Source organism: Xenopus laevis, chromosome 7L (genome assembly GCF_017654675.1).
Source record: "Xenopus laevis strain J_2021 chromosome 7L, Xenopus_laevis_v10.1, whole genome shotgun sequence".
NCBI classification, from domain to species: domain Eukaryota; kingdom Metazoa; phylum Chordata; class Amphibia; order Anura; family Pipidae; genus Xenopus; species Xenopus laevis.
The window spans coordinates 6,789,527-6,805,820 of record NC_054383.1 but is presented as its reverse complement, the minus strand read 5'-3'; the positions used below and the strand labels follow the sequence as shown (position 1 = coordinate 6,805,820).

Here is a 16,294-nt window from a genome sequence, read left to right as displayed (position 1 = left end):
CATAGACGCAAAGATTTTTCTTGCCGACTGACCGATTTTACCGAAGTCCGACCAATCCTTCGAAATTATCGTGCGGTTAGTGGGATTCGAACGATCGTACATCTTACGATTTTTCTGCCGACATCTGTCAGGAAATTGATCGGCCAGGTTAAAAAATCTTTATCTGTCCCAGTGCAATGTATCTATGTTTGCAGGGCCAAGCAGGCAGCTCCCCTTGGTTTTCATGGCAAATTGGGCTTTTTAGTTGATGGTCAATTCGTATGATCGTTTCGACTTAATCGTGGTCTCACGATGACGATCGGATCTTTTAAAAATCTATGGCCAGCTTAAGGCAACCAAAAGGATTTGCCAACATTTCCTATTGACGTGTGCTCCCCATGCTTTGTAGGCAATCCCTGTGCACAACGGAAACCCTCAGGAAGTTGCACAAATCATAGTTTGCCTTGAATTCAGTATTGCAGCTGCCCACTCTTACATGAACAACGGTTTCTTCATTGCGTTACATGCTAGGAAGGGAACATCAAAAATACGTTTTAAAAATAAAGTAGCTTAAAGCGGTGCATTATCTTTGTTTCTTTATAGGTGCGCCCAGGTCTTGAGCTTAGATGTATGTGGGTGGCCGACCAGACGAGAGCTTTCGGCTTTGCACAGCTGTAGCTTATCAGACTAAGCATTCATACTACTTGTTGCATTCTAATACAGAATACCAGGGTTAAACAATGCATCCATTCTTTTCCAAGCTAGGTGATACCCCTCCCACTCCAACTTACCGTACTTTTTATCTAGACTTTTGATCATGAAACACTGGCAGAATTACTATTAGCACCCCCCTCCTTGCCATTATTATACACATGTCTTACAGGCACATTATACCCCATTATTAGTCAGGGGTGTTCTTAAAGGGGAAGGAAACCTAGTCGGCGCAAACCCCCCACCCCCCCTCCCGTTTGTTGCCCACCCTCCCTCCTCCCCCCTGGCCTACCCGTCCCGCTGGGCAAATGCCCCTAACTTGTTACTTACCCTTCTGCGCAGGTCCAGTCCAGGGAGTTCACCGACGACATCTTCTTCCACACGATCTTCTTCCTGCTGTGAACGGCGTTTTGGCGCATGCGCAGTAGGATTATTTCGCCGGTACGAATCTACTGCGCATGCGCCAAAAGTCACGCACATGCGAAATGATCCTACTGCGCATGCGCCGTTCAAAGCAGGAAGAAGATCGCGTGGAAGAAGAGGTCGTCGGTGAACTCCCTGGACTGGACCTGCGCAGAAGGGTAAGTAACAAGTTAGGGGCATTTGCCCAGCAGGACGGGTAGGCCAGGGGGGAGGAGGGAGGGTGGGCAACAAACGGGAGGTGGGGTGGGGGGTTTGCGCCGACTAGGTTTCCTTCTTCTTTAAAGGACAACAAAAGATTAAAGGGGTTGTTCACCTTTATGTTAACTGTTAGTATGACGAAGAAAGCGATATTCTGAGACCATTCGCAATTGTTTTTAATTTTTTTATTATTTGGGGTTTTTGAGTTTTTATCCAGCAGCTCTTTAGTCTGCAGTTTCAGCCATCTGGTTGCTAGGGTCCACATTAACATAGCAACCGCTTGAATAAGAAACTGGAATATGAATCGGAGAGGCCTCAATAGAAAGATGAGTAACAAAAAGGAGCAATAACAATACATTTGTAGCCTTACAGAGGTGGGGTCAGTGATCACCATTTGAAAGCTGGAAAGAGTCAACACAAGAAAATAATTCAAAAACCACAAAAAAGGAATAAAGACCAATTGAAAAGTTGCTTAGAATTAGCCAGTCTATAACATACTAAAAGTGCTGCACATTATAATTGGTCTTCTTTACTAGGCCAATACAACTCCAGGGGTTTAGTACAGGTATGAGATTAGTTATCCTGAAACCCGTAATCCTTATTGGAAAAAAACAACCTATTAGGTTTATTTAATGTTTACATGATTTTCTAGTAGACTTAAGGTCTGAAGATCCACATTTCAGAAAGATCCCTTAACCAGAATACCCCAGGTCCTGAGCATTCTGGTTTACAGGTCCCATACCTGTAATTAATTCAGTCACATTACCTGGCAGCATAAAGACTAGTGGGTTCATAATCAGGATATAATAATCAGACCTGTAGCATCAGCTTCTATGAAAAAAAACTTTATTTTCTGACAACCCCTAAGCTTAGCTTCTCAAGGGCAGCCCAGAGCACACTGAGCATGTGCAGAGCCACTGACACTCATAATATGGCCTAACAAGATACAGAATGTGAATAACTTTGACATCCTGGATCATTACTGTTATAGGACTGTTAAACCTCAGGTTTGGTACAGTAAGTTCAGTATGTAAAATACAGCATTTATAGCAACATTTAATGTCTGTATTTTGCATGTTGCCCCAAGATCTGATGAATGAGCCCATCTGATTTCCATTCCCCCATGCAGACATTGAAGGCAGTAATGGACGGGATTTTTTAGCTGCTCCCCGGCCATGGAGACACTTAAAAGATGAGACGGAGTGTTGTATAATTTGCAGTCATATCACAGCTTGTTAGCTCTCTAAATAAAGCCGAGTAATAGCAGTGCAATAAACTGATAGATTAAAGGAGTTATTTGCATATCAGATGAACGGCACATCATGGGGACGCGGAGCAGAGGAGAAGCTGCTTGCAGAGCCTTTCTCATAACCTTTGCTTCCTCCTACGCAAGCAGAGCAACTGCAAAGCCTTCAGCCTCCTGAAATAACTAGAGAGCCGGCACTGGGCCAGCTGTGTTTTGGGGAAAATGCAGTACAACTAATAAATCTTTTTCAGCTGAGGAAAATTCAAGCTTTAACCCCATCCTTTCTTCTCTCACAGATTTGACTTGATAGAATTTACCCACTTACCCGCCAGTAGCCCCTGAAAATCAGCATGAGTAGAATCCTAGTTACACTGCTTATGTTTCGACCTGGTTGGAACCACTGTATTGATAGGGGAGACCAACTGTAGGCCAGAATTCTTCAGACCCCCTTCTGCAGTTAGACATTTGGTCGGGTACCATTAGATCTCAACAAGCGTGAAAATCTGATGATAATAGTCACTTTCCTATAGCCAAGAATGATTGCCTCCAAAAAACTGTGTTGGCCCTCCTCAAAAGAGTGGCCATTCGCATGTGGGGCAACAATTTGTGTCTCTGAGAAATCTCTTTTAAATGTTTCAATTGCCAGCATTTTTCTGAACCCACTACCCAAAAGTGGAGTTAACCCAAATTGCGGAAGTGATTAGTATAGCGACAAAGGAACCTGCTGTTTAAAGGGGCTTTTCACCTTAAAATTAACAGTGTTATTATAGCAAAAATGGCAATATTCTAAGGCAATTAGCAATTGCTCTTCATTCATGAATTTTTCATGGGTTTTCATTTATTTACTTGTTCTGTTCTGAAGCTCTCATGCTTAGCATTTAAACAGTTAATGGGTTGCTAGCGGTTTATTTCCTAAGGGCAGAGACACGTGGAGATGCGGGGAGATTTAGTCGCCCAGAGACAAATCGACTCTTCTTTGGGCGACTAATCTCCCCGGACTGCCTTCCCGCCGGCTAGAATCACTGGCGAGGTGGCACTTGGACCACTTTGTTTTTTGAAGTCACCCGAAGTTGCCTCATGATGGAAACTTCGGGCGACTTCGTAAAAAATGAAGTGCTATGACTGCCATCCCGCTGGAGATTTAGATTCTAGCCGGGGAGATTAGTCGCCCGAAGAAGAGGAGATTTGTTGCCGGGCAACTAATTTCCACGTGTGTCTGCCCTTAGCAACGAATGTGCGGACCTTAATAAAAAAAGAAACAATAAAAAACACAGGTATGGGATCCATTATCTGGAATCTGTTATCAAGAGAGCTCTGAATTACAAAAAGGCAGTCTCCCATAGACTCCGTTTTATCCAAATAATCCACATTTTTAAAAAGTATTTCCTTTTTCTCTGTAATAACAAAACATTAGCTTGTACTTGATCCCAACTAAGATATAATTGAGTTCTCACTGGAAGCAAAACCAGCCTATTGGCTTTATTTAATGTTTACATGATTTTCTAGTAGACTTAAGGTATGAAGATTCAAATTACCTCAGGTCCAGAGCATTCTGGATAAGGGGTCCTATACCTGTACTATTAAAACGAATGCGTAACAGACAATCTTTCGCTTTCTGGCTGAGGTCAGAGACCCCGCAACCAGACAGCATTTTTAGCTGCAGCCTGGGAAAAGCTAGAATCGAAGAGTATGAGAATGAAAACCATACTAAAAGTTCAAATAAAGGTAAACTTTCCCTTTAACCGTTATACAAGCTGCATCTCCGTTATATAAAATCCCCATTTAATCCCTAGGACCACAGGGTCCCTGTTTATGTGATGCTGAAGGCGACTTTTTTACTTGAAATCTGTGTTGTTGTTATTGTATAAGTTTACTTTGTCACCATAGTAACCATGCTAAGCATCCTGGGTATGTGGGCGTTAACATCCTGCAGCTGGTGATTAAACACCTACACTGATCTTTCTCTGTGGGAAAATATCACCTAAAAGGTTTCTGCTTAGGTTCATTTTGCTGCAGGGTAAAGGGGAAACTATCCCCATGAACATTATAAATGTATATAATATAAAACAGCCCATATTTTAAACCCAATTCTAAGTATAAAAATCTGCCCCTCCAGCTGGTAAGAGGCTCGGTGCTCACACACAAACCAAGGACACGCATACCTACTACGTTAAATCAGCCAATGAACGGACAGGGGCGGGTCTTTAACTTCCACACTTCCTGTTACAGTTGGAGCCTTCATTATATCCTGTCACAAAGAACACCACAAAATGGTGGCCCAAGGCAAAAAAAAAAAAAAGTGAAATGCAACTATTTAATATGTATAAACCAATATAATAACTTTTAGCAAATACAGGTATGGGATTCGTAATCAGGAAACCTGTTATTCAGAAAGCTCAGAATTACAGGAAGGCTGTCTCACATAGACTACATTTTATCCAATTAATCGCATTTTTTTAAAAAATGATTTCCTTTTTCTCTGTAATAATAAAACAGTCACTTGTACTTGATCCCAACTAAGATATAATTAATCCTTATTGGAAGCAAAACAATCCTAATCGGTTTAATAAGTGCTCAAATGATTTTCTAGACGACTCAAGGTGTGACGATCCAAATTACAGAAAACCCCAGGTCCCAACCATTCTGGGTAACAGGTCCCATACCTGTATTATTATATAAATTAGCAGTCCTTTCAAAACATATGGATCCTCTTTAATCCCAAAAAAATCCTATGATATATCCTTAACTATATATTTTTTTCTATTTTGTATTATACAGGTGTGGGATTCATTATCTGGAAACCCATTATCCAGAAAGCACCGGATTACAACATGTCTGTCTCCCATAGACTCCATTTTATCCAAATAATCCAAATTTTCAAAAATGATTTCCTTTTTCTGTGTAATAATAAAACAGTCACTTGTACTTGATCCCAACTAAGATATAATTAATCCTTATTGGAAGCAAAACCAGCCTATTGGGTTTATTTAATGTTTACATGATTTTCTAGTAGATTTAAGGTATGAAGATCCAGATTACAAAAGATCCGTTATCCGGAAAACCCCATGTCCCAAACATTCTGGATAACAGGTCCCACACCTGTATAGGGGTACATACACACAGCTATTTAAACAGGTTCAATGTGCATTGTTTAAAAGACAAGGAAAGGTGAAATCACTAGGGGGCTGTTGATAATATATATCCCCCCAAAGCTGTATTTGAGCAGTGGCCTTCAAAAAAAAAGAGTTTACTGTGGGGTGTCTAATATATATCCCTTGTCTGTTAATGCATCTCGCACTTCTCAATAGAGTCCCTGTGCAGGTCCAGTTGGGCAGACCAGTGATGGGCACCCGCTACCCAGTAAGCTCCCCTACCAAAACCTGCTACGTGACCCGGCCCGCAAAGAGATAGTGTCTAGCCTTCTGGCCTGGGGCCCAAAAATCCAGAATTGACGTTACTGCGAACCAGAGCCTAACTAGATGGTCTGGGGAGGGTCAGAGGGACCAATTCTGAACTTTAGTCTAAAGTTTATCAAACCTTTTCTTTATTCGCTATTTCTGGCATTTACTATTGATGTTTTTAGGGGACAAAATATATTTGCATGTTAGCTGAGCTTCCCAGTTGTAGTTAATAAGCAGAAATGTATATACCTGGCTAAGCACATAATTCCTGACCTTGCGATCTGCCGAGACTATTATCCCACTATACTATAGGCACAATCTCTCCCTACTATACCTGCTATCCCACAGTTACACTCCCTTCCCAGAGACTATTATCCACTGTTACTATAGACACCATCTCTCCCTACTATACCTGCTATCCCACAGTCACACTCCCTTCCCAGAGACTATTATCCACTGTTACTATAGGCACCACCTCTCCCTACTATACCTGCTATCCCACAGTCACACTCCCTTCCCAGAGACTATTATCCCACTGTTACTATAGGCACCATCTCTCCCTACTATACCTGCTATCCCACAGTCACACTCCCTTCCCAGAGACTATTATCCACTGTTACTATAGACACCATCTCTCCCTACTATACCTGCTATCCCACAGTCACACTCCCTTCCCAGAGACTATTATCCACTGTTACTATAGACACCATCTCTCCCTACTATACCTGCTATCCCACAGTCACACTCCCTTCCCAGAGACTATTATCCACTGTTACTATAGGTACCATCTCTCCCTACTATACCTGCTATCCCACAGTCACACTCCCTTCCCAGAGACTATTATCCACTGTTACTATAGACACCATCTCTCCCTACTATACCTGCTATCCCACAGTCACACTCCCTTCCCAGAGACTATTATCCCACTGTTACTATAGGCACCATCTCTCCCTACTATACCTGCTATCCCACAGTCACACTCCCTTCCCAGAGACTATTATCCCACTGTTACTATAGACACCATCTCTCCCTACTATACCTGCTATCCCACAGTCACACTCCCTTCCCAGAGACTATTATCCACTGTTACTATAGGCACCACCTCTCCCTACTATACCTGCTATCCCACAGTCACACTCCCTTCCCAGAGACTATTATCCCACTGTTACTATAGGCACCATCTCTCCCTACTATACCTGCTATCCCACAGTCACACTCCCTTCCCAGAGACTATTATCCACTGTTACTATAGACACCATCTCTCCCTACTATACCTGCTATCCCACAGTCACACTCCCTTCCCAGAGACTATTATCCACTGTTACTATAGACACCATCTCTCCCTACTATACCTGCTATCCCACAGTCACACTCCCTTCCCAGAGACTATTATCCACTGTTACTATAGGTACCATCTCTCCCTACTATACCTGCTATCCCACAGTCACACTCCCTTCCCAGAGACTATTATCCACTGTTACTATAGACACCATCTCTCCCTACTATACCTGCTATCCCACAGTCACACTCCCTTCCCAGAGACTATTATCCCACTGTTACTATAGGCACCATCTCTCCCTACTATACCTGCTATCCCACAGTCACACTCCCTTCCCAGAGACTATTATCCCACTGTTACTATAGACACCATCTCTCCCTACTATACCTGCTATCCCACAGTCACACTCCCTTCCCAGAGACTATTATCCACTGTTACTATAGACACCATCTCTCCCTACTATACCTGCTATCCCACAGTCACACTCCCTTCCCAGAGACTATTATCCCACTGTTACTATAGACACCATCTCTCCCTACTATACCTGCTATCCCACAGTCACACTCCCTTCCCAGAGACTATTATCCACTGTTACTATAGGCACCATCTCTCCCTACTATACCTGCTATCCCACAGTCACACTCCCTTCCCAGAGACTATTATCCACTGTTACTATAGGCACCATCTCTCCCTACTATACCTGCTATCCCACAGTCACACTCCCTTCCGAGAGACTATTATCCACTGTTACTATAGGCACCATCTCTCCCTACTATACCTGCTATCCCACAGTCACACTCCCTTCCCAGAGACTATTATCCACTGTTACTATAGACACCATCTCTCCCTACTATACCTGCTATCCCACAGTCACACTCCCTTCCCAGAGACTATTATCCACTGTTACTATAGGCACCATCTCTCCCTACTATACCTGCTATCCCACAGTCACACTCCCTTCCCAGAGACTATTATCCACTGTTACTATAGACACCATCTCTCCCTACTATACCTGCTATCCCCACAGTCACACTCCCTTCCCGAGAGACTATTATCCACTGTTACTATAGGCACCATCTCTCCCTACTATACCTGCTATCCCACAGTCACACTCCCTTCCCAGAGACTATTATCCACTGTTACTATAGGACACCATCTCTCCCTACTATACCTGCTATCCCACAGTCACACTCCCTTCCCAGAGACTATTATCCACTGTTACTATAGACACCATCTCTCCCTACTATACCTGCTATCCCACAGTCACACTCCCTTCCGAGAGACTATTATCCACTGTTACTATAGACACCATCTCTCCCTACTATACCTGCTATCCCACAGTCACACTCCCTTCCCAGAGACTATTATCCACTGTTACTATAGACACCATCTCTCCCTACTATACCTGCTATCCCACAGTCACACTCCCTTCCCAGAGACTATTATCCACTGTTACTATAGACACCATCTCTCCCTACTATACCTGCTATCCCACAGTCACACTCCCTTCCCAGAAGACTATTATCCACTGTTACTATAGGCACCATCTCTCCCTACTATACCTGCTATCCCACAGTCACACTCCCTTCCAGAGACTATTATCCACTGTTACTATAGACACCATCTCTCCCTACTATACCTGCTATCCCACAGTCACACTCCCTTCCCAGAGACTATTATCCACTGTTACTATAGGCACCATCTCTCCCTACTATACCTGCTATCCCACAGTCACACTCCCTTCCCAGAGACTATTATCCACTGTTACTATAGGCACCATCTCTCCCTACTATACCTGCTATCCCACAGTCACACTCCCTTCCAGAGACTATTATCCACTGTTACTATAGACACCATCTCTCCCTACTATACCTGCTATCCCACAGTCACACTCCCTTCCGAGAGACTATTATCCACTGTTACTATAGGCACCATCTCTCCCTACTATACCTGCTATCCCACAGTCACACTCCCTTCCCAGAGACTATTATCCACTGTTACTATAGACACCATCTCTCCCTACTATACCTGCTATCCCACAGTCACACTCCCTTCCCAGAGACTATTATCCACTGTTACTATAGGCACCATCTCTCCCTACTATACCTGCTATCCCACAGTCACACTCCCTTCCCAGAGACTATTATCCACTGTTACTATAGGCACCATCTCTCCCTACTATACCTGCTATCCCACAGTCACACTCCCTTCCCAGAGACTATTATTCCACTGTTAGGACAGATTGATGCCCTCCTGCAGGGTCAGTGCTATTTAATGTAGTGTTCTCATTTATGACTTGCTGTTGGTTTCCATTTAGTGTATCTGTGATGCAGCTCCTTAGAGTGACAGGGAAAGAGTTGCAGCAAGGTTACAGCAGGAGGGGATGTGACGGGGCAAGGAAAGTCTTCTGTGCAGATGTGGTGCTTAGCTTTATATAGTGTCTGCCAATAAAACCACAGACGCTTATCATAGCAACTAAACAGGAAGAGAGCAGGATGGGAAAACATATGCTCTTCAGATGGGCAGAATTCCCAGCATTCCCTGCAGCTCTAATACTAATATAGTGCCTAAGTAAAGCTGTAGTCGCACCAAAAGCTGCCCATCTCGGATTTTACCGGGGGGGGGGGGGCAGCAGCCAAAACGGGCACATTGCTATGTGAGTGGTGAGTGTCTGTGATGTGGCTAGTCAGGATGCACAGAAGGGAAGCAGCTGTGGGCTGGTGAGATCTGGGTAAGAATTCAGTGCAGGAAATTAAAAAATAAAGCACAGTTTGTTTAAAAGGCCTTTAAACCTTTTCTTAAATGTTCTTGTCTCATGGAAATATGAAGAGGTGAAAGCATAATTATTTTCCTGTTGCATTGTTTCTCTTGCTTCTTTAAAACATTGCCCAGGCGGCACCTCAGCTGCTCAGCGTGGAGTTTCCTGGCATTACTGGGACTGCTTCATTGAGGAGACTCCATTAGAACAGCTAGCAATTCAGTCACTCGTGTGGCCCCAGCATTAGGATTCTACTTTCCTACCTGCGTAAGTCCTCCCGTGTTTTCTACCTTCTGGCCACAAACTCCCTGATATAATACAATATGCACATACTGAGATAGATATATATCCAGAATGCTTGCCACCTGGGGTTTTCCAGATAACAGATCTTTACCTAATTTGGATCTTCACTCTAGGCTAAAAGAAAGTCATGTAAACATTAAATAAACCCAACAGGTTGGTTTTGCTTCCAATAAGGATTCATTATATCTTAGTTGGGATTATTTGGATAAAATGGAGCCTATGTGAGGCGGCCTTTCTGCAATTGAGAACCTTCTGGATAAGGGGTTGCCGGGTTAATGGATCCCATACCTGTGTGTTTTTTATGTGTGTGCGTATATATAGCAATGCAGAAGAACGGCACTCACAGGCGTTGCGGAATCCGCCATCCAGAGGTTTATTTTCTTCAACGTTTATATAGTGAATAAAGTACCCCCTCTTGTAAATTATATTATTATTATAAGTTACCGAGGAGTTTCATGACCATATAAAAACCCAAGGCCGAGTATTTTTATACAGGTCATGGAACTCCGAGGTGACTTCTAATAACAGGGGATACTTTATTTATTATAATACTCAAGTTTCAGTGAGTCATGTGACAGAAATGACTTCAGAACTCACCGTTTATAACTGATGACATCAGAACTCACCGTTTATAACTGATGACATCAGAACTCACCGTTTATAACTGATGACATCAGAACTCACCGTTTATAAGTATATAATTTACAAGATATTTATAGCTTTTGTGTATTATTTATATATATATATAATATATATATATATATATATATATATATATATATATATATATATATATATATATATATATATATATATATATATTTATATATATAAATAGAAGACCGCTTTCCGGCACTTACTATAGTTCAGTATATTCTGTCTGGGTGCCGACCACAAAATAGCAAAGTAATGTCTGTAAGTACAAAATTGGGGGGTTGTGGAAGCACTCCTAAGGCTAAATCAAAGTATATTTAAGTATAATGGAAGTGCTACTTACAATGCACTTCCCTGGGCCCCTGTCTCATAAGCAATTCAGTATAAATGCAAGTGCATGTGTTTACAAAGACAGGGGTTTTTTAGTTACAAAGTTATGATCATAAAGTTGAAAAGCCACCATACCACGTCAAGGTAAACCCCATATGGCGGTCCCTAACTTGTTTATTCTCAGGTCATAATATAAAAAGACAATTCTCTGCATAATAGCATTACCTGTATTCAGTGTTTGTGGAACATTGGTTTCACTCTGGAGCCTAGATCCTCCCCCACCAGTTAAGGCTTTTAAGAGAGAGAGATTGCCCAAACCAACGCCCATATTTAAAAGCATAGGACCACCATTAGTATATAGGGGTGGGTATGGGGTGCTATTAAAAACCACATGAAGCTAAGCCACAGCTTCAGGCTAATACAATGTACAAAATTGGGGGGTTGTGGAAGCACTCCTAAGGCTAAATCAAAGTATATTTAAGTATAATGGAAGTGCTACTGTGCTCTGTAAGTAGAAGTCGCACTCACAGGTTTTAGCAGAAATAAAAGAATTTTATTAACAATGCCTTTGAGGGCATTGTTAATAAAATTCTTTTGTTTCTGCTAAGACCTGTGAGTACGACTTCTACTTACAGACTATATATATATATATATATATATATATATATATATATATATATATATATATATATATATATATATATATATATATATATATATATATATAGTATTTTATAAAATATAATATACAAAAGGCACGAAGATTTGCAGAAGATACTGTATGTAACTTTTCACTTTCCTTTGTAGCTATATATATCACTAGGTGGTGCTATTGCTCGCCTGACATAAGCAAAATCATTATTGCATTAATTGAGTGAGCTAGAAATGAAATCTGATTCCGTATCATTCCTAATGTTTGGCCGAACAGGAAGCTGCTCCAGGCCTCCTGTTGTAAGACTACTCAGCTGCAAGCCCAAAAGACACTGTTGTTTAGCAGCAACATAACTTTAACTGAAACAGATTTATTAAGCAACACTACATTGTGATGACAAGTATTATGGTACCCATGGTTTTGGGGGAGGGCAAGCCCCTTGGCAGCCCAGATGGAGTTGATTTTTGATTGTGGGCTTTGGGCATGTAATGGGTACAGTAATTTGGGTGGATTGAAGGTTCAATCATGTGGGCTATATAGGTGTATATATAGGTGAGCCTTCTGCTAATTATTATGGGGCCCTCTGCATTTGGTGAGGCAGACAGTAAAAGTAATTAACGACTCGTTTTCTCTTGCAGTAATTAGAGAAGACAAGAGACAGCAACTGAAATCAGTCCGTTACTCTTCCCGCTACGCCCTGGGACTGTTCTATGAAGCAGGAGCACAGATCCATGTCCCGTGGGCAGCCAAGTACATCACGGATAATCCATGCATCCGCTTCATCTCCGTCGACAATAAGAAACGTAATGTAGGTCAGTCTGTCTGTTATTTCACAAGGACAGCGAGAGTGTGGGGGGGATCATGAGAGGAGCCGGGTAATTGAGTATTTCTGCCTCGAGAGATTATGCATTTAGCTGCAGCCCTGCACAAGCCACTATCAAGCAAGGAGAAGCAGAGATCCATCCAATAATCCTTAACCCAGTTACACAGCATAGGTCACGGCAGGCAGCGGAGGGGTTAATCCATTTCAGTCCCTTCAAGTTAATTGAGCTGTGTCACTTTAGCTGCCGCATTGGGTTTCACTTAAAGAGAGATTATAATTGCTTTCTATGAAGCAAAATCCTGACGAATGCTAGAACAAGTGCGTTAAGGTGCTCATCTTGGGGTCATTTAAAGGGGAACTATCTCGAAAATGAAAATTTAATACAAGCGGCAGCATACTGAAATAAGAAACTTTCTAAATACAATCAATTAAAAATGCTGTACTGTTTCTGAAATAATCAAGTTTATCTTCACTAACCCTCTCTCTGCATCTGTTTCTCTTCATTCAGGAGATGGGTGTCAGATGAATGATCCAATATATCTTATAGGGGGGCTCCTTTTTTCTAGAAGATATATTAGAGCTCACTCTATTAAAATCACCAGACATCATGTCTCTCTACATGCAGGATTTGTTAGATTTTGTTTGTACTCTAATCAGTTATTTGAGTGAGCTCTAATTCATCTGCTAGGAAAATACTGCTTGTTCAGGCTGGAGGTGGGATGCTGTTAATCCTGCGAGCACAGGGTTACTGGATAAGAATGGCTGTCACATGTCCAACCAGTTGGCAAAGGAAACTGTAGTCCAAGTACAACTGGTGAGTTGTCAGCTCATTGGCCTGTGTATGGGGTGAGAATCACAGCTTGCCCAAACAATATCTGGTCAGGGATGGGGACCACATAAGGGCATTGACATGACAGATATATATGTTCTGCATGCCCACCATAAGAAGTGAAGAAGAATTGAAGAAGAAGAAGAAGAGGTGAAGTCAGAAGTGAAGAAGAAGTGAAGGCAGAATTAAAGAAGAATTGAAGGCAGAAGTGAAGAAGAAGCGAAGGAGTGAAGAAGAAGTGAAGAAGAAGCGAAGGAGTGAAGAAAAAGCGAAGGAGTGAAGAAGAAGTAAAGAAGGAGTGAAGAAGAAGAAAAGAAGAAGTAAAGAAGGAGGGAAGAAGAAGTAAAGAAGGAGGGAAGAAGAAGTAAAGAAGGAGGGAAGAAGAAGTAAAGAAGGAGGGAAGAAGAAGTAAAGAAGGAGTGAAGAAGAAGGGAAGAAGAAGTAAAGAAGGAGGGAAGAAGAAGTAAAGAAGGAGGGAAGAAGAAGTAAAGGAGGGAAGAAGAAGTAAAGGAGGGAAGAAGAAGGAGTAACGGAGGGAAGATGAAGTGAAGAAGAAAATGAAAGTGAAGAAGTAAAGGAAGAAGAAGAAGTGAAGGAAGAAGTCAAGAAATATGCTGTTTGGGGGCATAATGATCCATAACAAGGCTTATAATAATAAAGTAATATGGATGCGCTTCTGTTTATATTGGGGTCATTTCTACAGATGGAAAGCAGCTGGAATGTTAGACGCAGTTCCCCTTTAACAAGTTGGGAGATGGAGCGGAAACGGGGGGTGACGGGATGAGCAGTTGGAAGGAAAGGCCTTTCTCACAGATGTTTTTGTCTGCTGAAGTGATGGCTGCAATTACACCACTTCCTCCTCATATTTCATCTCTTACAGGGTCACGTAATAATGTTTAAAATTGCTCGATTGCTTCGCTGGAAGCTAAAATAACTTGTCATTTTTCTTGCTGCACTTTGTTACACTCATACTAAAGAAAATAGTAAAGTAATGTTATTCCCTTCTCTACCACGTCCTGCTGAAAACATGGGCCAGGGTGTCCATCTGTCCTCTGCAATCTGTCCTTTTCCAGGACCCCATTCACACAAAAGCTGACTGCTTACATTCATATTTTATTCTCTTTAGCGAGTGCCCAAGCACAGGATACATAGTAGATAACAGATAAGTACTACTATAGTTTATATAAACAAGCTGCTGTGTAGCCATGGGGCAGCCATTCAAGCACAGGATACACAGTAGATAACAGATAAGTACTACTATAGTTTATATAAAGAAGCTGCTGTGTAGCCATGGGGGCAGCCATTCAAGCACAGGATACACAGTGATAACAGATAAGTACTACTATAGTTTATATAAAGAAGCTGCTGTGTAGCCATGGGGGCAGCCATTCAAGCACAGGATACACAGTAGATAACAGATAAGTACTAGTATAGTTTATATAAAGAAGCTGCTGTGTAGCCATGGGGGCAGCCATTCAAGCACAGGATACACAGTAGATAACAGATAAGTACTAGTATAGTTTATATAAAGAAGCTGCTGTGTAGCCATGGGGGCAGCCATTCAAGCACAGGATACACAGTAGATAACAGATAAGTACTACTATAGTTTATATTAACAAGCTGCTGTGTAGCCATGGGGACAGCCATTCAAGCACAGGATACACAGTAGATAACAGATAAGTACTACTATAGTTTATATATAAAGAAGCTGCTGTGTAGCCATGGGGGCAGCCATTCAAGCACAGGATACACAGTAGATAACAGATAAGTACTACTATAGTTTATATAAAGAAGCTGCTGTGTAGCCATGGGGGCTGCCATTTAATGCTGAGAAAGGAGAAAAGGCACAGGATACACAGCAGATAATAGATGAGCTCTGTAGTATACAATGGGATTCTTGAGAACGTATCTGTTATCTACAGTGTATCCTGTGCTTGAATGGCTGCCCCCATGGCTGTTGTAAACTGATTTAAAAATCTCAGCTTTCAATCAAATATTGCCTGCCCCTCCTTTATGCCTTAGGCAGACAATTACTTTCACTTTCCATTCAGCACTTCCAAGATGTCACTGCTCTCCCCACATTCCCCAGTTCTCTTCACCATTTAACTGTGTAACCAGGGTGTGGAGTAGAGCCCTGCGCGGGTCCATTTTTTGGGACCAGTACCCGCAACCTGCAATCTGCAACCCGCATTCTTACCAACATCATCCCTTGCAATATTGTATGCATTTAATTACAACTAAAGCAACTCACTTTGCTTTGGATACACAATGCCTGTTTCCTTTTTATATACCCTTCTGGTGTTTCGATACTTTGCACAGATTTAGGGGCAGATTTATTTATATCAAAACTCACAAATTCGAATTTAAAAGCACCAACTCTAAATTCGAATGTGAGATTTATGAAACCTTGACCATGGTCTAATTCAAATATTTGAACACCTAAAACCTGCCGAGTTCACGTAGAAGTCAATGGCAGACCTCAGTTGAACCATTTGAATATATTAATTGCCTTCCTGATATTTGAGGGGGGTTTTTTTGGAGGTAAAATCGATTCAACTTAGATTAAAATTATCGGGTCGGGACTATTCAGTCTAATATTAGACATTCAAGTTTTTTCATAAATAGAGTTGTGAGTACATTCAAATTTATTAGAGTAAAAAAAAAAAAAAATCACATAAATTCGAAATTCGACCTTTGATAAATAACCC

The 16,294-nt window shown here is 41.8% G+C and overlaps 1 protein-coding gene across 3 annotated transcripts in view; it reads left to right on the top strand.

Moving 5' to 3' along the window:
* Positions 1–16,294, top strand: part of rnls.L (renalase, FAD-dependent amine oxidase L homeolog) — a 49,312-nt gene that overhangs the window by 19,808 nt on the left and 13,210 nt on the right. For all 3 annotated transcript variants that reach the window (XM_018224545.2, NM_001093864.1, XM_041568534.1), the window contains 1 exon segment: positions 12,573–12,746. In XM_018224545.2, the coding sequence (XP_018080034.1) occupies positions 12,573–12,746 (174 nt within the window).